This window comes from Gekko japonicus, unplaced genomic scaffold (genome assembly GCF_001447785.1).
Source record: "Gekko japonicus isolate JY-2015 unplaced genomic scaffold, Gekko_japonicus_V1.1 scaffold1248, whole genome shotgun sequence".
Taxonomy (NCBI): Eukaryota; Metazoa; Chordata; class Lepidosauria; order Squamata; family Gekkonidae; genus Gekko; species Gekko japonicus.
In genome coordinates, this window is record NW_015171541.1 from 122,105 (window position 1) to 143,537 (window position 21,433).

Consider the following 21,433-nt stretch of genomic DNA (forward strand, 5'->3'; position numbering starts at 1 on the left):
GGATTGGCCACGCGCTTCACATTATGCTAAAGAGGGGTCTACGCACCCATTCGGTAACTTTTCAGAATTAGAGACTGTAAATCGCTGGGCACTGGCAAAGTGAGCCCTTCAGCATTGCTGTGGAGTAGCCTGTGAGCTGCTTGGTGGTCTGTGTGAGTCTGGGGAGGCGGGAGCAGTTCTGAAGAACCAGGGGCATTCATGGGGTTCAGAAGCCCAGCCTGTGAAACTGCAAAAATCCCAAACACAATTGGATTCCGTGGCTTCTCAAAGGCTTTATTGGCATTTCGGTTGGTACCTTTAGGGCTGGTGGAACACTGCAAAGCAAATGCACTGGCTGGCTGATGATTAACAGCCCACTGGAGGATGTCGTCTGGAAAGAGACCAGCGTGTTTCAGTCAACACGTAGGCGTGTGTACCTTTTAAAATGTCCCACACGGCAGTGACAGGTGAAGCGGTGGCAGTTCCTCCTGCTCCATGACCTGCCACCCTTCCTCCTCTACCTGCTGTGTGGCCCACCTGGAGTCCTCTGTGTTAATAGCAAAGGAAGCAAGACAACCTGCCAAAGGCAAGGTTTGTCTCATCTGAAAGGCCTTTTACACCCTGGCAGCTCTCCTAGCACAATGTAGCATGCTGGGTCTATTTTCAAGCTATTCCAGAGTAGAGATGTAAAATTTCTGGAAATTTTGAAGCTCAGGAAAAAAACCCGTTTTTTTCCCGGGGGGTTTCGGGGGGAAACGGAAATTTTTGGAAAAATTGAAAAAATGCTACATTAGCATTTCTTTTGTTTTTTCTAGATTGAAAGTCATTCTGTTACTTTAGGAACATAAAATATGACTATGGACATTTTTACTTGTACAACTAGCATATTAAAAATATAGTGTATCCAAACAATTATATTTCTTCTGACAATCGCACCTCCTAAAGGAAGAAATGCATCTTGTTCTTGCATTGGAGAGTTCAGTTTGTAACTTAGGACTTGCTTGTCCTCAGTGCACAGAAATTAGATCAATCTGATACCATATATACATATATATATTAGAAATGATTTGGAAAATATTTGAACACCTTGTCTTAAAATATTTTATTCATCATGTTAAAATACAATGTTCCATAATCAATTTTTTTTCTTTTCTTTTTTCAATTTTTCCAATTTTTTGGGAAAAAACAAAAAAGCTTCAGGGAAAAAACGGTTTTTTCCCGAATTTTTCCGTTTTTTTTCCGGGCCTTCACATCTCTATTCCAGAGATGGAAATGAGTGAAAAGAGCGCCTAAATTCTGAAGCCCAGTCGTGTATGATGATTAGAGCCAGGGAACGGTTTCAGCCAATGCCCATCGAAATAAATATATCTTCCCAGCGGTTTCAGCTCAGACAGACTTTGTGTCTTCAGTGCAGGGAGCAGGGAGAAGAGCAGAGGGACTCAGCTGGCTCCCTCTCGGGGTTTCCTGTAGCTTGTTTTATGCTTCAGAAATAGTTTCAAGAGGTTGGCTGCTGCGCTCTTCAGTAAAGGCTTTGGGGAAAATGCCCACTTTCCCATTGCACTGGCCTTCCAACCAGTCGTCATTCACTAGAATATAAAACATCAATGTCTGTTGAAGTAACAAAACATAATCCACTAATGCCGAGCATCAGGAACAAGTTGTGCTGTGGGGCGCCAGACACCCCTTGCTGGATTAGAAACAGGAGCACCTACAAGTCTTAAAATGACCCCAGGCAAAGCAGGATGGGGGGGGGGTCTATACCTTTCAAGGTTATGCAGCAGTGGGATTTTGCCAGGGACAGCCTCTCACACCTGCCAGAAACTCTCCCTGCTCTGCAGCTGCTTGAGCTACAAGGGGCCCTTTGCATCTGGCCACTCCTCGTTTTGGTTATTTTGACCCTCAGGAGTGGTGACAAGAATTGGGCAGAGCAAGGGAGCAGTTTGGCTGTGCAGCTCTTCATATTCATAGAGTACAAGCAACAGTGACCGTGCATTTAGTGAAGACCAGCGCTACACTGGCACCAAAAAAAAATAACTGAGAGATGTATTGCTCGGCAGGGAAATAGATTGCTGAGGGACTCAGAAAAGGGTTTTCTTTAAAAAGGGAAAGGCAAGACTAACAGCACAATCCATTGACTTTGCTCCGGCTTCAAACAGGGCCAGGTTATTCTAAAGAGAAGATTTAGTCTCTTTGAGGATACCACATTAGGCTGAGTAGACCCGGTGTGCAAACTCGGGGGCTCTTTATGGCCCCCGGGCATTGCCTGTGCACCCGCATCACAGCCAGTCAGTTTTAACCGCCTGGCTGCAAAAAGGTGGGGTATGAGCATTACAGCGAAGGCAGGGTTGGCTCACAGGCAGCTCGGAGGCCCTTGTCTTCCTGTAACATGAGCCTCATGGGTGGGTGGTGCCTTTCAGAAAAACCTTTGAGGCTCTGGAAAAGATGAGCCTCCTGCCCCTCCCTCCATCTGTCCTCCTGCTCTGAACCTGCGGCATGAAGGAAGGCACCAATCTGAAACCCCAGCGGGTGGGTGAGGGGACAGAGCCAGGGGGCGCAGATGCCAGCTGGTGCTCAAAGCCTTGAAGGAGGCAAGTAGGATTTCCATCTGGCCATTGGTGTTTGGGAGCTGACAAAGCGGAGGCAGAAACCCAGAATGGGAGAGAGGTGTGGGCACGCACACAGCATCCATGGTTGTTGGTAACGAGGAAACGATGGATGAAGGTGACCAAGAAAGCGTTGGGAGGTGCGACTGCAAGGCGGTTAAGAGAGCCAGCCTTGGAAAAGAGAAGGAAGCACCAACTTCTTGGAGGATTCTTGCTGTCCTCAGCAGAGTGTGTGTGTCGATATGCGTAATACAAGTGGTGGCTAAGTACTTAAATTTGGCCCATAATGTTGCACTTTCTGACTTTACTTGGTTAAGCAAAAGAGTTTAGTCACTAGTATACTTGAATGTTTCTTAACCCCCTGTAGGTGGAGCTGTTTGATTCATTTGACACTGTTCACAAGCAGTATTTCGGGGAAGACCGACAACCTCGACTGAAGGTTGCTAAAATGGAGTAAAAGGTCTGAGGAAGGGGAATTCATAGAAGCCTTCCATGTGTGCTTTATGTGTGCGGCTGATAAGAAACACCTTGTTGTTTGGGATTTGCTTACCTTTAGAAAGGACAAGTATGACGTCTCCCTTCTGGAACGCCAGGTCCTCTGGCTGTTTGGCTTCATAACTGTATCGTGCTACAACCTGGTTTGCTTCCATCTGTGTTGGTGTTTCCTGCTGGAATTCCTTTCCGTCTTCCGCGCTTGGGGTATCTTCATCTGCCTGACATAGGAAACAGCCAGATTTAAGTCTCTCTCACCTTTGTCTTAATGAGCAGCACAAAAATTTTAAAAAGGCGTTTGTGTTTATTCCGGCTGATTTAGGCTGCTGGAAATAATATCTCAGGTGATGCCCTTCTGACAGCCGGACATGGAATTCGTCACCCGTGGGAATGAAAAGCCGCTTGTTCTTGGTGCCGGTATCCTGAGCCTCCCTCAGGAACACAGAGGCCCCTTCCCGACTCTCCTTTTGTTTCCATGTCGTCATGTTCGTGGCTGGAGATCACTGAGTTTCCTGAGCTGTAGAGGGAGTGGGCAAAATCTGTTTGGAAAACCTTGGCTTAAAAAGGTAAAGGTTTCCCTTGCTCGAAAGCCAGTCGAGTCCCACTCTAGGGTTGCGGTGCTCATCTCCGTTTCCAAGCCGAAGAGCCAGCGCTGTCCGAAGACGTTTCCGTGGTCATGTGGCCGGCGTGACTAAACACCAAGGCGCACGGAATGCTGTTACCTTCCCACCAAAGTGGTACCTATTTATCTACTTGCAATTGTGTGCTTCCCCCCCCTTCTGGACTAAAATCTTGCATCCCAGAACTGTTTTTTTAATGTGTAAGAATTACCTGCCATGGGGAGGGGAGGTCACCTGCCAAGTCTCTGCATGAGTCACTGTATCATCAGAGTGCAGGGAGTCCTGCTGTACTGGGAGTGATTGTGATTAGATCTTTCAGTCACAGCCAACAGAGACGCAGCCAGTACGATTCCCGCCCTCCAGTTCCCCAGCTTAGGCTGATGGGAGGGGAGTTCAGCAGGTGCAGCGGATTCACAAGCCTTTTGTTTCATATGGTACATAAGTTTGGCATTTGGGAGCTAGAACCACAAAAATTGTGTCTTCGGCAAGGTTTGAAACAAAAAGGCCAATTCAAGAGCACAGGCCAGAGTTAGCCAGGAGGGGAAAGTTCTGTTTCTTTGAAATTCCCCTGCCACCCTTCTGAATGAATCTACGCTACAGCAGTGCAAATCTACTAATACATTTGTTGTCTGCACACCACCCGCTCTTGCTTCTGCAGTCTCGCCTTGGGATCTACCTCAAGGGGAAGAGGCATGAAGCCGTGTGTGAAAAGGGAAGTGCGACAACTGAGCCGATTGACAACTGAGCCGATTGACAGCTCCCGCAGAGCGGGAGACAGGTGTTGTTGTACTTTCACATTTACCAATGGCAGTCTTGTGGCCCCCTGGCCACGTTTTTCATTCTAGCATAAGCTTTCAGGGACTGGAGCCCGCTCTGTCACAGGCACTTAATGCTAGAATGAAAGGTGGTTAGTTTAAATGACCATGCGGCAGCATCACCCCTCTGGAATAGTGTCCAGGTGCCACAGGTGGCCAGTACAACCCTGTGAAATTACTCTAGTTTAAAGCCCATTGATTTCAGTGAGCGTAGGATTCCTTTGATAATTATGCTAAGCTTAACTCTGCTATATGCTGTTCATTCTCTGCCGGATCGTAATCTAACCAGGCCCAGTCTTGGAGAGGGAGGAGAGCACGAGTCGGTGCAAGGCAGCCCAAACCTTACAAGTATGTGTAGTGCAGTCGGTTTAAATGGTTTTTTTTTAGCTATTTAAAGAGTGCAATAATAGCATGTGCCCACCAGCTTGTTTCCAAGGTAGAAAACTCAGAAGCCGCCCTGAGCCTGCTTTGCGGGGACGGTGGGGTACAAATTTGATAATAAAAATAAATAAATAAACCCTTCATTAGAGACCAGGAAAACAGTCCAGCCATTAGAACAGTATCTATATATCTAATAGCCAAGTTGCCCCCGTGAGTGCGAATCGCTAAATCAGCGCTCCGGGGGCACTTGGGGGGGAGGGGGAGGTTTGTGCACACGTGGGCCAGTCCCCACGTGTGCACAAAAATGCTAAACCTTGAAAAAAAATTCGGGGGGATGTTTAAATCCCCCCGAAAGTGCAAGACCGTTCCGTGCGCATGCGCACGGAACGCTTGGCAACCGAGGCTGCCGCCGCTGCTTGAAAGGGAAGCGGCGAGCAGCAAGGGGGAGCCGAGTGGTGAGGGAGCCTAAGGAGTCTCGCCGCTGCCGCCTCGGAGCCAGCCAGGCGGGCGGCCGGGAAACATCAGGGCCAGGGGGTGAAGGGGGGAACCCACAGCCACCGCCGCTAAGGAGCCTCGCCGCCGCTGCCGCCGCGGCTAGGGGGGAGAACGCCGCCGCTGCTAAGGAGCCTCGCAGAGAGACTGTGGGGCAAAGAGAGAGAAGGGGGGGGAGAGGCTGTGGGGCAAAGGGGGGGGAGAGACGGGGGGATGAGAGAGAAGGGGGGAGACACTGGGGGGGAAGAGAGAGAAGGGGGGAGAGAGAGACAGAGAGAGAGACTGGGGGGAAGAGAGAGAACAGGGGAAAGAGAGAGACTGCCCCCCCGCGAGTATCGCGGGTCCCCCCTTGTTATGGCCATAATTGCCAAAGAGCAGCCCCACCCCTCGGTCAGGCAGTGTCTTTGAATGCACGGGCCAGACCGGTGGAAGCCAGTTTTCTTGGTAATCTTCAGCTGATAGGATCCTCTTTAAATAGAGCCATTAATAAAGGCAAGATACTTGGACTTCTTCCTAAAAGAAACCGGGGAATGTGCTTAGTCACTTTGGGCAGTGACTTTGTAAACCTTGGTATTCAGGCCTGCTCCTGTCTTGCGCCCTGAAATGCCAGTGCAAATCCTATGCTTTACAAAACAAGCAAACGTATTTTCTGACAGGCTGGGATCCAACCGTGCAACTCCGTTCCGAGCACCCTAAAGCATCAAGAACGGGCTGGCTTGTCATACAGCAGCCCTTTCCCCCTCGGCTCCATGGCAAACCGCCTCTGAAACAGAAGGGGCTTTCCAAGTCAGGCTGTGATAAGGGTGGAGGAGGGAGAGCCCTGGAAGGAAAAAACGTGCACTGGGCACATCTATATGCTTTCTCTTGAATGGCCCACCTGAAATTTGATAACTGTGGGGTTTATTTTAGGGGGCACCATGGTGGCAGGAGGAATAGGGGGGAGAGAAGACATTTTGTTTGTATGCGTCCTGCTAAGGGCTAAGCGCCACATGATGGGGGTTGCAATTGGATTGGCTGCTGTGTAGTTTAATTGCAGAGCAGCAGCAAGGAAGCCTGGTGTGGAACCGGGGCTCTGGCATCCAGGAAGGGGGATTTTTAACTCTTCCTTCCCCCAGAGTGTTTCCCTGGCCCCTCCAGGATGATTTCAGCTTTGTGGGAAGGGCATACATACAGTGTTCCTGTCTTTTTCTCCCTGCTTGTCCAAAAACAGCTTGGGCTGGGCTGTTTTCAGTTGGGGGAGACAATGCAGGAAGGCAGGATGTCACCAGCACCTCTTCCCTCATTCTGTGTCTGATTTCCATATTGCCCCCCCCCCCTTATTGATTGTGGTTCCCTAAGATCAAGTCTGGGTATTTTCAAATATAACTCTACCACTATGATGGCTCAGCAAGTTCAGTAATAAAATATTTGCAGCTGATTTGCAGGGAATCTCTCCATATGTTACCTTGGTAAAGAACAGGCTTGTATTGGGAAAATATGCTTAAAAAATATATATGCTTAAAAAAGTAAGCTAGAAGGCACCAATACAAAAAAGCGAAAACCTAAATGCCTTTAGAATGGTGTACTTAAATAAGTTATAAATGGAATTACATTTGTATGACATTAACAAGCACTTTGGCCCTTTTCAAAAATCCACCCCTGCGTGATTGTTGGGTTGGAGCCGATGGTTCCGTTCTGTTAGTTGAGGAGCTTTCCTCTGGCAGGGGCAGGTGCTCTGGGGCCCTTGCGGGGAGGACCACCCATATTCCCTAGGCCCCCCCCCAAAAAAGGGTGGGGTGGAGAAGAAGAGCAGATTCCTACCACCAATGTTCCCTCTAAGCTGTGAAGCCCTGTGAGCAAAAATTCTACTTTGTGAGCTGCTGGCATTAAAGTTTTGAGCTAGCGATTTGGCTACCACATAAATTAGTTTGCTCTGGAGCCATCCTTCCTGAGCTAAGACAAATTGGGTGAGCTGGAGGCTAAAAAACGGTGAGCTAGCTCATACTAACTCAGCTTAGAGGGAACACTGCCTGCCACCACTTGTGCCTGCCCCATCTGGGACTCAGGCAGCCGTCTTCTTCGGTGGCTCCTACACAGAGAGGGGCCATCCCTTGCTTGGCCCTGGTGGGGGCTGGCACTGATTCTGGTAGCCCATCCTGAATTTTTGCCCAGGGCCGCAGAAGCACTGAGATAGTCCCTGTCCTCCAGTAGAGGGTGCTTCCCCCTGACAGAAGGGATGGACTCCTTGTATCAGGGAGAAGTGCTTTCCTCTGGAGGGAAGCACCTCTGCTAGCAGAAGAGGCCTGCAGACTTCAGCCCATTGACCCAGAGCACTAGAAGCACAGACCTGATGTGATAATGCATGTGGAATTCTTCTCTGTCCATAAACAAGCAGGCTAATGAGCTACTTACTGAAAATGGAAACTCCGTAATATGGACAGGTTTTTCACCCATGGCTGCAAAGTAGATGCCTGGCATTTCCCCTTCAGAGTGTACCTTTTCCTGGTGAGGCCTTACCCACCTGATAGATGCTGCACCACAGGGTCAAGCGGTAGTTCTGGGCATGGCTCCACACTGCCTTCATGCCGTCCTCACTAAGAGCCACCAGATCCTGGCTGTCTCTAGGCTGGTAGCTGAACAACACAGGGAAAACAAGTGAGTCCAAAACCACCCCACGCTTTGAGCCGATGAGGGGCAAGGCTGGGTAGTATTCCTTACCTTAGCCTTGTGTTTGGGGGTGGAAGCTCCAGCTTCTTGCAGACTTTCTCCAGGAGGCTGCTGTAAAGGAGATCAGGACTGGCCTGCAAGGCTACGGTGTACTTATAGTGGACTTTGATGATGTAGGGTGTCGGGACGGCCAAGCTAATGACCTGCAGGAAGAGATGAAAGACACTGGGTCAGCCTTGCCACAGGCAGTGCAGCAGGGGAGATCTTTCTGACACAGCTGTATGCATTGGGGGGGGGGTGTAAGGGGATGCAGGACCTGTGGGGAGGGGCCATGGCTCAGAGCCTCTGCTTGGCATGCAGATGGTCCCAGGTTCAATCCCTGGCATCTCCAGTTAAAAGGACCAGGCTGGAGGTGATGTGAAAGACTTCAGCCTGAGACTCTGGAGAGCTGCTGCCAGTCTGAGTAGACAATACGGAGTCTGATGGACTGAGGGTCTGAGTCAATATAAGGCAGCTTCATGTGTTCATATGTCTTTGCAGTAACGTTACCTGTAGAAAACAAGCAGCTTACATTTGCATCCTGCCCTCCTCCTGAGGCGTTCAGGATGGCAAAAACAGCTACTCCCTCCCCATTTTATCCCAGCAACAACCCTGTGAGGTGGGATAGGTCGGGAGTGTATGACAAGCCCAAAGTCATCCAGTGGCCTTCATGATCGAACTGGGGATTTCAGTCCAGGTTTCCACTGGTTCAGCACTTTGAGCATTAGATACCACAGTGGCTTTTATTTGCTTGGCATTTTGTAATGGTGACTGCAGTGAACTCAAGTAGCACTACAGGCTTATTAAGTATTTCAAAAAGAATTTCAGACTGGTCAATTTCTAAAAAAATTGTGCATCAGGGCCTGCATAGAAGTTCCTGCCGTGTGCCTGAAGAAACCCTTGAGCTTTGATTCTAAGCATGTGGGATAAAGAAAAGTACTCTGCAAATGCTCAGAAGTGGTTTTACTATATACTGTTACTTTTACCTCTTTGTTTAAGGAAGAGGTGCAGTCAAATAGGAGGGGTGTGGCTAAAAGTATGTGGGTAGGGCTCCAAGATCAACGGCACCTACAAAAGATCTTTTCCCAGTCCCACCAGTGGTTTATTACAGCACATTCTACCCAATGTGTTCCTTAAGTGAAGTGTGGATTGGAGCAGGTGAACTGAAAATTCATTCAGAATTCAAAATATAAAATTTGAGACCTTTAAACTGATTTGGGTTTCTAGATTGCCACATTTAGATGCAGGCTGAGGGAGATTTGTCCTCCAAAATGTGTTCTCTAGTTCTGTAAGACACATATCGGTAGGGTACAAATTAACTGACCCATTTATCCTTTCCAAAAAAAAACCCCACAAACCTAGTGGTGCAAAGAAGTCATTACCTCAGGTGCTCTTCTTCTTCTTTGGCCTGTGAAGAAAACAGGAGAGTTCTGAGTAGATGACAATAAAGTAGGCATTGCACATCAGCAAACAGGTGGCTTAACATCCATGCATGGTTGTAGCTGAAACTGTGCGATGTGCCTCACTTCGGTAGCCATCACCACCCCACCCTCAATAAAAAACCATGAGCTGGGTCTCTCCATAGAGGTAGCAGAGAGGAGCTATAAAAGATTATACTACATCAGGCTGCAGGTGGACCATCGCCTTTTTGGAAAACGGTCTATAGAAATGTAACACAGCAAGGGAAATACTGGGCCAGAAATTATCTCCCTGATGTGGCAATTTCCTCGCAGTAGAATGTTTTGTTTTTACATGGGGAAAAATCCCAGTGGGTATCCTTCTTGAAGGAATACTTGACACTTGCTGGTTTGGCTTGTATCTCATTCACTGGTCATGAACATGGCCCGTTTTTCAGTACACAGTTTTCCAACCTGTATGCAGTTGCTCAGCAAGTTGCTTTACTGTAACCCGTCCTTACAGTACAGTATGGCAAAATGCTTTTCGCACATGCACCTTCTCACACAGCCCAGCTGTGTTCTGCTTCCTGCATGACTCAACAAACAAGTGTTCAAATGTCCTTCTATCAGCCCATTCTGGCTACCATTCACTTCACTGTGTCACCACTGAACTTTTTTTAAAAAAAATGGTAATGGCTATTGTGACTGTGTGCCTGAGCATTATAACTCCTGCCTACTTATTCCTCTTTACCCCCCTGCTTTCATTTTTTAAAAAGTCTCTAGACCTTTTTGTTACAGAGAGTTAAGGGGAAAGATGCATGCTTTATAGAAAGGGTTTTGTCCTGTGTTACTGTTAACTGACCTGAAGAAGGCTTATCAGGACGTTCTGGAGCAGCAATGCTGGGTGGAGCTGGAATGTCCATGTCTGCCTGGTTCTCCTCCTGCATCAAACAAAACAGGTTGACAAATGCGGCTGTGTGTAGTAATGGGACTTCAGAAAAAAAACCCTGCAAATACAACACCACACGGGGATGCCAGATCCAATCGCAGCTCCAATCTAGACAGGCCATGAGGCTCTGAGCAAGTCACTATACTCCAACCTTAATTTTCTGAGAACATTGATCTACTCGATGGGGCCTTAGGACAAATGAGAAACGAAGTGTTCTATGACTAGTAAATAAAAGCAGCGTCGGAACAAAGTGAGATGGAATGTGCAGCTGCCATCCAGAAAGGAAGCTGTGGGTATAGTTCCTTTCTGTCTCATCTAGAAAAGAGAATGTTAAAACATTGGCCATTTTCCTGTGCTGTGTCATTGACAGATGGCAGAACATACTATGTGGGAAATCAGGATCTGGGTAAGTAGTCCTAGACTTTATGGAGGATGGAACTACATTATACATAAAGTCTCGTTCCAGCCTAACAGCTACTGTTCCCTTACCCGGACTGGAGGCTGGTTCTGGAGTTCCATTGGCTCCAGGTAGTTGCAAGGTACGATCCCTTTCTGTATTTAAAAAAAACAAACACAATTCAGACACTGGACGAGAAGTGGCGAAGTCCGGTCCGTGCACTCAGCAATGGAAAGAATCCAAGGTAGAAGAAAGTCTAATCTACACGTTAATAACTGAAGCATTTTATTTCTCTCTTCTCAAACCGATGCAGACTCTTTCCCATAGAAAGGGTGTCTAGATAACCTAGGAGGGGTCCTGCCATCTTTGGGTCAGATCCTGTGCACTGCAAGTACAGTTGTGCCTGTTGAATGGAACTTCCCCACCTCATCCTTCCCATTACAAGCCTGCTGTGCTCCCCAAAATCCGGGGTGTATGTGTGTGTCCTAGAATGTAAGTTAACGGCATGTAGAGGCCTTCACTGAAAATCTCATGTGAGCAGAAGCATGGCTTGTATGAAAAGAACAAGGTGAAGAGGTGCCAACATTTCTTCCGCGTGTGGTTTTCTTTCGTCCCTCCATGCTACACTAAGAGGCAAAGCACAGATCCTTTTATTGCTGTCATGCTTCTGATGTACAGCAGGAAGCAGCCAGCTTTCCTCTGGTATAAAGGCCTGAATGGGAGCACGCAAAGCCACAATATGGCTGTATTAACATGAGGATCTTTGGGATGAAGGAGGAATGTTAGCTCTGCACACTGAACGGAGGCGGGCTCTTCTGTCAAAGGATTCTGTGCCCTCCAGGGAGAGCACCTCTGTATCAGGACTCCTCAGACCGGGGTAAGGTCTGGCTTCCATACCACCAGCCTGCACTGGCTGAAGGAGGAAATTATCCGGAAACCTAGCAATTTTAAAAAATTAGGCCAAAAGAAGTGGTGTCGTACTGCCCGACTGGCCCTGCCTTATAAATGCTCCCAATTCAGCTACGTTCACTCATCTTAGCGACCAGCAGACAGGGCTTCAAAGCAGGGAGATACCAGTGAACCTAATGTGAGGGACCCAGGAGTCTTGAACACAGGCAGTGTCCTGGACCCAGGAGATCCTGTTGGTAGCTCTGCAGGTGGGCTCTGACACTATATTCTCCGTGAAAGACAATCTGCCTCTTGCCCCCCCACCCCCACACCACAAGAGGTGGGTTTAAGCATCCAACATTTGAAGTCAAGCTTCAGTACACTGGCAGCAGAAGAGCTCAAAATGCCACCAACATTTACTTATTTTCTACCCATATACACACACGTTTCCCTACCGTGTAATAGTATATGCAGGCCCGTCGCTACAGTGGGGCTTTTAAGGCATAGCCCAACAAGAATTTCTCCTGTAAATGCTTTTAAAAATCTTTTTAAAGGTGTGTGCTCCTTTAAGCAGAGTGGGGTGCTGTAGCTGACTAATTCCCACCCTGAGCAAGGGGGTTGGAGTAGGTGACCTCTAGGATCCCTTCTAACTCTGTGTCAAGAAACTCGTCTCCTTTAAGAGAGTTTTTCTGCCTAAGTGTTAGCTTTCTTGACTATAGAAGTCATCACCCCCACCTGCCGGCTCGTTATCAGAATTGCTGCTTAGGCTGGCAGACATGATTAACTTGCAGCAGCTGAGAACTGTTATCTAAAGTGGTTGACAGCTTGCAGTTTAGAGATCTATGCTGGTAACAGCTTTTTATTAGCTAACTGGTTTTTTTCTGTACTGAGAACTTCAGCCCCACCAGGAAAAAATTTGCCTCCTAAGCCACAGAATCCTGGCTATGGGCCTGAGTATATGTACTGTTTAACAGAACCAGTGTAATGCGGTGAATTAAGTGTTGTATTTAGATGGGAGCAATCCCACCTTGGAGCTGCGGTGGCTCAAGTGGTTAAGATGCTGAACTGCAAGCTGTAGAAGGTCAGTAGTTCAGCAGTTCGAGACCCGGGTGCCGCATAATGGAGTGAGCTCCCGTCTCTAGTTCCAGCTCCTGCCAACCTAGCAGTTCGAAAGCAAGAAATTGCAAGTAGATAAATAGGTACCACTTCGGTGGGAAGGTAACAGCGTTCCCTGCACCTTGGTGTTTAGTCATGCCGGCCACATGACCACGGAAACGTCTTCGGACAGCGCTGGCTCTTCGGCTTTGAAATGGAGATGAGCACCGCAACCCTAGAGTCGGATTCGACTGGCTTTCGAGCAAGGGAACCTTTACCTTTAATCCCACCTCAGCAATGAATCTCAGCTGGCGGGAGGGACGGGTCAGCTCTGGACAAGTCTTTGTCTCAGCCTGACCTATATATTTATTACTTGAAATTATAGACCGCCCTTCTCCAGTTTAAAAAACCCCATAAATTAAGGCAATTCAGACATTTCAATAAATAACTAAAACAGTCTCCAATGGCACTAAAATGTCAAGTTTCAAGATTAGGTAACTGTCTTGCAGGAGAGGTAGAGAGGGAGCAAGAGAGGGTGCCTGTCACTGTCCTCAGTCGAAAGCGTGGTGGAACATCTCTGCCTTGCAAGCCCTGCGGAACTGCATTAGGTCCTTCAGGGCGTGGATGTTACTTGGCAGAGAGTTCCACCAGGTAGAAGCCAGGTCTGAGAAAGCCCTGGCTCTGGTTGAGGACAGCCAGATGTCTTTTGGGCTGGAGATCACCAGTAAGTTGTTCTCTGCATAGCGTAAAGCTCTTTGGAGGACACACCAGAGGAAGTGGTCCCAAAGATACATGAGTCCGAGACAAGGCCTTGCAGGTCAATACCTTGAACCGGACTCGGTTGCTGTGAAATAAAACAGGGTAGCCCTGACCTGGATATAGCCCATGCTAGCCCTATTTTGGAAGGTAAGTAGGGTCAGCCTACTTAGTTCTTGAATGAGAGACCACCAAGGAAGTCCAGGGGTGCTATGCAGAGACAAGCCATGACAAACCACCACTGAACGTGACTTGCCTTGGGGCCACCATAAAAAAAGAAAAAGTCCTTATAATCTCTGCCCTGAACTGCTGAGGGGAAGGACAGAGCATAAGTATAACAGATAACTCCAGAAGCATACAATTCAGTTCAAGCATACTAGAAAGCAACCCTAAAATAGCACAAGTGCATATCCATGTGCCATATCCATCCCTTTGAGAGTCATCCTTGTTGGCCTTCATACAGACCTTCCCATTAAACACAACCGTGGCCCAATTGTCTTTCTCCTTCTTCAAGACAAAAACAATGTTTCCAGGAAGGACTTGAAGCTCTTCTGGTGTCTCTGGTATAAACTCAAACATGACTCTGTGAGGTGCTCCCTGCAAGGCCCTGTGTGAGAGAAAGCGACGAACAGCATATTATTATTTCCCTCTAATTCTCTTCCCCTTCTTTCCCTTCCACTGGGGCAATTCATACAAAGCCCACACTCCTTGTGGAGCCTGTGCTGAGCTTTAACTCAAGTCCCATAGGAATAGAAGATCAACCACACCACTCAGACCAGTGGTCCATCTGGCCCAGCATCCAGTTTCACACACTGGCCCATTCAGATACTCCTGGAAGGCCTACAGGTCAAAACCTCCCCCTTTTATTGGGACTGGTATTCAGAGGGGCACTGACTCTGAACATGGACGAGATTCCATTTAGTCATTGTGGCTAAGAGGATTGATCAGTCAGTCCTCTATGTAACTGTCAAATCCACCTTTAAAGCTGAAGCAGCAAATCCCACAAGCCAAGCACCCAGTGTGGTGTAACGGTTAAGAGTGTCAGACTACTATGTGCCCAGAGCTCAAATCCCCAGTCGTGCCACGGAAGCTTGCGGGATGACATTGGGCTGGTCACATGCTCCTCAGCCTAACCTACCTCACTGGGTTGTTGTGAGGTTAAAATGGAGGACAGGAGAATTATGTAGGCCACTTTGGGTCCCCACTGGGGAGAAAGGTGGGATGTAAATGAATTAAGAAGAAGAGAAGAAGAAGAGAAGAGATTGGATTTATACCCCGCCCTTCACTTGGAGTCTCAGAGCGGCTTACAAACTCCTTTCCCTTCCCCTCCCCACAACAGACACCCTGTGAGGTGGGTGGGGCTGAGAGAGCTCTGACACAAACTGCTCTTTTTCAAGGACAGCTGTGCCAGAGCTTGTGACTGACCCAAGGTCACATCAGCAGGTGCAAGTGGAGGAGTGGGGAATCAAACCCGGTTCTCCCAGATTAGAGTCCACACACTTAAACTGAAGGAGTACTTCCTTTGCCCTGCATCTACATCCTATCAATTTCATAAGCTGCCTGTGAATTCTGGTATTATGAGAGAAGGAAAATGTTCTCACCATCCACTTTCTTCACACCATACATAATTTTACAAATCTCTTATCATGATCATTTTGAATGCCCCTTTTGCACTTTCCGGGCACTTCAATGTCCATTTCTGAGGCACAAGGACAGGAACTGTACACAGGATTCCCAATGAGGGCACACCATGAGTCTCTATCAGAGCACTGCATTGCGGCCATCTTGTTTTCAAGCCCGTTTCCTAACACTTTCTAGCACACAATTTTCCTTTTTGCATCCCTGGGGCACTGAGCAGGTGATGAAGGCGTCAGGTAGTGGCTTCATGAATTTATGCATATCTGCCCGGAGGTCCATGAGTTCTGGGCACATTTTATAACTAATTCATTGTTGACATCCTGTATTAAACAACTGATTCTGGGAGAGGCCCAGTGGTGAAGCATATGATTTATGTGCAGAAGGTCTCAGGTTCAATCCCCAACATCTCCAGTTAAAGGAGCAGGTGGTAGATGCTGTGAAAGGCCTACAGCCATGGAGAGCTGCTGCCAGTCCGAGTAGACAATTTTGCCCTTGCAGACCCAGGGTCTTACTCGGTCTAAGGCAGCATCATATGTTGGGGGGTGGGGGTGGGATGGGGAGCAGCAAGCCGGTATCTGCAAACATCTGGTTTTGCACATAACAAACGGATTTCATATTTTGAGATCCCCCTCCCTTTTTTAATTTGGGGGGGGGAACACTAGTCTATTGACCTTACCTGAGTATTTCTGGTGTTTTGGGTCTAGGAGGTGGTTCTGCTGCCTGAAAATACACAAATACATTTTTTGTGTGTGTTAGATTCTCCCTCATACAGCAATGCTCTTTGGTCCTTTCTAATCCCAGGAGCTGCTTGTATTCAGAATTAGGGATGTTGCTTTCCTAATATTTCTGATCATGGGGAGGGAGCATCCTCGTGGACACAGCCTCCATCCGTAGTCAGTGTCCTCACCAACTGGCAGTCATGCAGAGGTGGGGTTTGGGGCCCGCGTGCCCATGCACGACCTCTGTGCATTCAGCCGACATACAGAGGAGTTGGATGTTCTAGGGCTTGCATGCTTCCCATGCTTAGCTTTTATCATCTCACCTTTCTTTCCATGTGGACTTCAAGGCAACATCTGCAAAGCTTTCAGTGGGTCTCCCATCCGCATACAGAACAGATTTGGTCCCCCTGAGCTCCATCAAGGCTGCTGTATCATGCCCACTGGGAACTTTTGCAAGAGAGCATCCCCACACAAAGAGGATCTCTACTTCAGTAAACCAGAGACTCTTTATAATATCAAAATGTTTTAAAGTGAGTAATTTAAGAAATGGACCTGACCTGGATAGCCCAATCTCATGAGATCGCAGAAGCTAAACGGAGTCAGCCCTGGATGGGAGCAGTGTTCTCTCTAAGCTGAGTTAGTGTGAGCCAGCTCACAGTTTTTTAGCCTCCAGCTCACACATTTTTTTTCTTAGTTCAGGAAGGAAGGCTCCAGAGCAAACTAATTTATGCAGGAGCCAAATCGCTCGCTCACAACTTTAATGTCAGTAGCTCACAAAGTAGAATTTTTGCTCACAAGACTTCACAGCTTCGAGGGAGCATTGGATGGGAGACCTCCAAAGGAATACCACAGTTGTGATGTGGAGGCGGCTGATAGCAAACCGCCTCTGAACACCTCTTGCCTTGAAAACCCCGTGGGGTTGCCATTAGTCGGCTGTGACTTACGGCACTTTCTACTGCAACCAATTTAGGAAATTAGTTGATGAAACGTTAGAGCTATCTTTTGATGTATTGCTAGGAGCGGCAATGTTTTTCTTTAAACAACATGACACTACCCTTATGCAATGGTCCCTGAAAATACAGGCATTAGATAACAATGCCCACCTTGTCCTATCAGATATTAACTCTTCAGCATAGCCAGCAGACCACGTTGGGAGGAGGGACGCAAGCAGACTTTAAGAAGTAGGTAAAGGTAAAGGTTCCCTTGCTCGAAAGCCAGTCGAATCCGACTCTAGGGTTGCGGTGCTCATCTCCGTTTCAAAGCCGAAGAGCCAGCGCTGTCCGAAGACATTTCCGTGGTCATGTGGCCGGCATGACTAAACACCAAGGCACACGGAACGCTGTTACCTTCCCACCGAAGTGGTACCTGTTTATCTACTTGCAATTTCTTGCTTTCGAACTGCTAGGTTGGCAGAAGCTGGAACTAGAGATGGGAGCTCACTCCGTCACGCGGCACCCAGGTCTCGAACTGCTGAACTACTGACCTTCCACAGCCTGCAGTTCAGCGTCTTAACCACTTGAGCCACCGCAGCTCACAAGAAGTAGAGAAGTCAATAAAAGCGGAGGTGAGCATGGGATTCTGGGTTGGTCATTGGAAGCCAATTTTGTGCCCACTGAGATGTGGAATCATTAACCAAGCAAGTGGCTGGCTGGTAAGAAGTAGATTGATCCTACCTGTGGCTGCAGGGGAGCGAAGCCTGAAAATTCATCCTTGTCAACTACAGATGCCACAACCTGGAGGTGAATGGAAGAACATTATTGCCTCTGGTAAATCAAAGATGGTATTCTCTCTTCTTCTGGCTTCCCACAGACCATTTACATTAATCTCACTCCTGAAAACAACAACTAAATTGCTATGTTTTGGGTGCTAAGTGAACACAAAGAATAAGGTCGCTGATTCAAGTTGGAGGCCCCAACCAGGGAGTAACATGTCTACACGGTGGCTGTTTCAAATCATTGTTACTTTATCTTTAATTTTGTTCAGTGAATCCCAGTTTGAAAACACCTCAAATGAAAAGTACTAGCCGCTGTCTTAATGGCAAAGCCAACAGTTCTATTGCCTTCAACAGCACTTGGATTTATGACTGAGACCCAGGGATCATTTCCTACAGGAGCGCACAGGAGCGGAGCTCCGGCAGTAAAGAGCCCAGGGGGCGGGCACATGCAACAAGCCCCACCCCCTGCTCCCAGCAGCCCTCAGTCAGAGCAAGAAGCAGCCAGGTAAGTTGCAGAGCCCCCCCAGCCCCCCAGCCCAAAACATTCCAGTGGCACCTTTAAGACCAAGTTTTATTCAGGTACAAGCTCTCCCTCCTCTGCGAGGACAGATCTGCATGTTCCCCCCCCCCCAATAGCAATCCAAAACAGTCCAGTGGAGCCTGAGTAGTGGGTGTTGCCTTCTGACACACTTCTGGTGATGTCAGGGGGTGTGGCATATGCAAATGAGCTATGCTAATGAGCTGCACTTCTTTTTCTACAAAATGACCCCTGCTGAGACCACAGACCAAATGATGGCGGGCCATTTACCTTCTTTTCCATCTTCATCTCTGCCTGTTCATTTCCCTTCTTTTGCTTCATCCAACAACAACATTAAGATTTCCAAAATTAAATGCACCCTACTTCAACTGAAGCCTATTGTGAATCTTCTCTGCAAATGTGGAATTCATGTGACTTTTTCTTATATTTCATAAGCAGTGACAGAAGGAATGATATTTTAATAAGCAGATTTATGTTTCTGGCTAGGGTCAGCAACTTTTCAACCACGCTCGATAGCCAAGCCTTTCACAACAAGGACGTTTGGTGGTAATTGGAAGGTGCCCGTGCTTGCTTCCCTGCTGTGAAAAGCCATATTTGCTGATTTCTGTGCATCACACAGCTTTTTGGGACGAGCAGGCTGTACCAGTCTGCTTCTGGCCAGCTGGAAACACAGTTCTGATTTGAGCCAAGTGAAAAGGGTTTGTGTGTTTTTCTAATTAATTTCAGGTGAAATTCACTCATTAATTCAGAATTAATACACAAAAAAATAGTTTTAAAAAGGGTTTCTGGCAGCATGGTTGTTAAGTGTGGGGGCACGGCCCCAGCTTGTTAATTCTCCTTCTATTGCAAATTGACTTCCTACCGTGGCTTTCCCCAAGTAATCTTTCTTTTCCAGCTGTGCCACTTGCTTTTCATTGGGCCGAAACAGCTTCCCTTCAGGAATTGTGATGGGCTCAAAAAGTCTTTGCTTCTGCACATTAAACACACACACGCACAAAATCAATCACTATTATTTTTCAGGCGAGCTGCTAAACACAGCGCTTGCACGAATAATCTTTGTGCATAGTATTTTCATTTTCCATACTTACTAGTTTAAATCCTGCATTTAACCCCTTTGTTTTTTGGCACTACTACGAAAGAAAACCCTATTCTACTTCTTCCAAAATGCTTCAAGAAATGTAACACATCATGTGGCTGCAAAATCTTCAGATGATGAAGGGCTCTTACTTCACATCAGTGCTGACCATATCTCTATCTCACCGAAATACAAAAGAGGATGGCCCCCTGTTGTAATTTTCATAGGTACCTAGAAGAGATTTCAACATGGACAGCTTTTCTCCCCCTGACACAACAAATTCCATGTCCTGACTCTCCCTTTGCTACAGTTGTTAGGATTGCCAGGTCTCCCTCCAGGTGTGACCCAGAGTTTCAGGGGTTTAACCTGTTTTCTATGTAATTTTCATTTTCTGGGTACAAGATAGGATTGCCAGGTTGGGAAATTCCTGGAGATTTGGGGGTGGAACCTGGAGAGGGCGGGGTACAATGCCAAGGAGTCTACCTTCCAAAGGAGCCATTTTCTCTAGGAGACCCAACCCACCAGTCTCCAGCTCGAGTTTGTCAGCTTTAGTGGAACGAGAGGTTTTATCTGGCATGTTTGAACTCTGAGAGATGAACACTAACATAGGCACTGTAACTCAGTCTGATTTCAGGCTATGGGTTGGACACCCATAGAAGACTTCTGGGTGCACAACACTCTTTGTGTAAGCTGAAGCACTAAAATTGTTCCTCGCTGTCTACTCGCGCTGTGTAAAAGTTACTGTATCCCCACTATCTTTTTCGCATGTCCACAAGGTAATTCTTCTGATACAAATGCAGAACCAAATTAAATGAAATCATGTGCACCATATGTTGCACATTCACTTGCACTTAATTATAACAATGCGCTATGTGTGTTGCTTCAGCCATTGTACTACTGCTTGCACAAGCACACCTGCACCAGGTCCACATTCACTTCCTCTCATGCACTGCTGGATCTGACCCTTTATTTCACCCTATTCTATCTTAAGAACATAAGAACATAAGAGATGCCAAAGGCCCATCCAGTCCAACACTCTGTGTCACACAGAGGCCAGAAATACCAGTGCCATCAGGAGGTCCACCAGTGGGGCCAGGACATTAGAAGCCCTCCCACTGTTGACCCCCCCAAGCACCAAGAAGACAGAGCATCACTTGCCCCAGAGTCCCTATCTATACCTTGTGGCTAATAGCCACTGATGGACCTCTGCTCCATATCTATATATCTAATTCTCAACTGTGCCCCCTGTGTGCGGATACCTAAATCCGTGCACCGGTGGCACCTGGGGGGGAGGGAGATTTTTGTGCACACTTGGGGCAGTCCCCAGGTGTGCACAAAAATCCTAAACCTGTAAAAAAATATCGGGGGGGATACTTAAATCCCCCCGAAACTCACAGAGCGTCCCCTGCGCATGCGCAGGGAACGCTCTGCAAACTCCCTCGCTGCCGCGGGGGGGGAGAGCAGTGAGGGCCGTGCGGCAAGCCGCCTGGCCCTCACTTCAGTGCCGGGTTGGGGGGGGAATGATGATGTCCGAGGCGGAAGAGTCCCGTGGAAAGCTGGGCCACAAGGGGAGGCTGGAGAGGCTGGCGAAGTTGGGCTGGCGCAGCGGCAGCGCCCGGCAGGAGGGGGACTTGGGCGACCGGAGCCGCGGCAGCGGTCCCTTACCTCGGCGGGAGCCATGATGGGTTGCAGGCAGGCTGGGGCCCCAGCGGAGGCACTTCCAGCCCAGATAGAGAAACGGGGGGAGCCCAGCGGGGGGTCCGGAGAGCCAGCGGCCAGATCTAGTTCTCATTCCCCTTCCTCCCTATCTGTTGCATGGTGATCCCTCCAGCCGCTACAAACCTGGCGAGTTCTCCTCGCCTCGGCCCCCGGGAGCTGCCGCGGCCCGGAGCTCAGCCCCGGCCCGAGTCACCGCTTTCCCCCGCCCGCCGTGCTCCGAGCGCCCCCTTTCCGTGAGCCGGCAAAGCCGGGGCTGGTGCTCAGCTCTCGCTTCCAGGGCAGCTCGTGGCGCCGGCAAGGCACTGACGCTTAACCAGGAGCCCACTCGTGCGACTTCCAGCGGGGGCTGCCCCACCCATGGGGAGGCGAAGGTAAGGCACTCTGCATGTGCTCCGAGGCACTTCCTTCTCTTATGTCAACACTGAGCTTCATGGTGTGGTCAACTCATTCAGAGACTACGTCCTGGCCAGCCCGATTCGCA

General features: G+C 48.3%; 1 protein-coding gene across 1 annotated transcript in view; it reads right to left on the reverse strand.

Moving 5' to 3' along the window:
- Positions 1–1,224: 1,224 nt before the first annotated feature.
- The window catches only part of NCF2 (neutrophil cytosolic factor 2), a 29,444-nt gene continuing 9,235 nt past the window's right edge, over positions 1,225–21,433 (reverse strand). The window contains exons 5-15 of the mRNA XM_015419653.1: positions 19,021–19,128; positions 17,580–17,639; positions 15,864–15,907; positions 14,015–14,156; positions 10,903–10,965; positions 10,327–10,405; positions 9,450–9,475; positions 8,080–8,231; positions 7,883–7,994; positions 3,133–3,295; positions 1,225–1,565 (exon numbers count right to left, since the gene is read on the reverse strand). Coding sequence (XP_015275139.1) covers positions 1,456–1,565; positions 3,133–3,295; positions 7,883–7,994; positions 8,080–8,231; positions 9,450–9,475; positions 10,327–10,405; positions 10,903–10,965; positions 14,015–14,156; positions 15,864–15,907; positions 17,580–17,639; positions 19,021–19,128 — 1,059 coding nt within the window. The 3' untranslated portion in view covers positions 1,225–1,455. The remainder of the gene's footprint in view (positions 1,566–3,132; positions 3,296–7,882; positions 7,995–8,079; positions 8,232–9,449; positions 9,476–10,326; positions 10,406–10,902; positions 10,966–14,014; positions 14,157–15,863; positions 15,908–17,579; positions 17,640–19,020; positions 19,129–21,433) is intronic.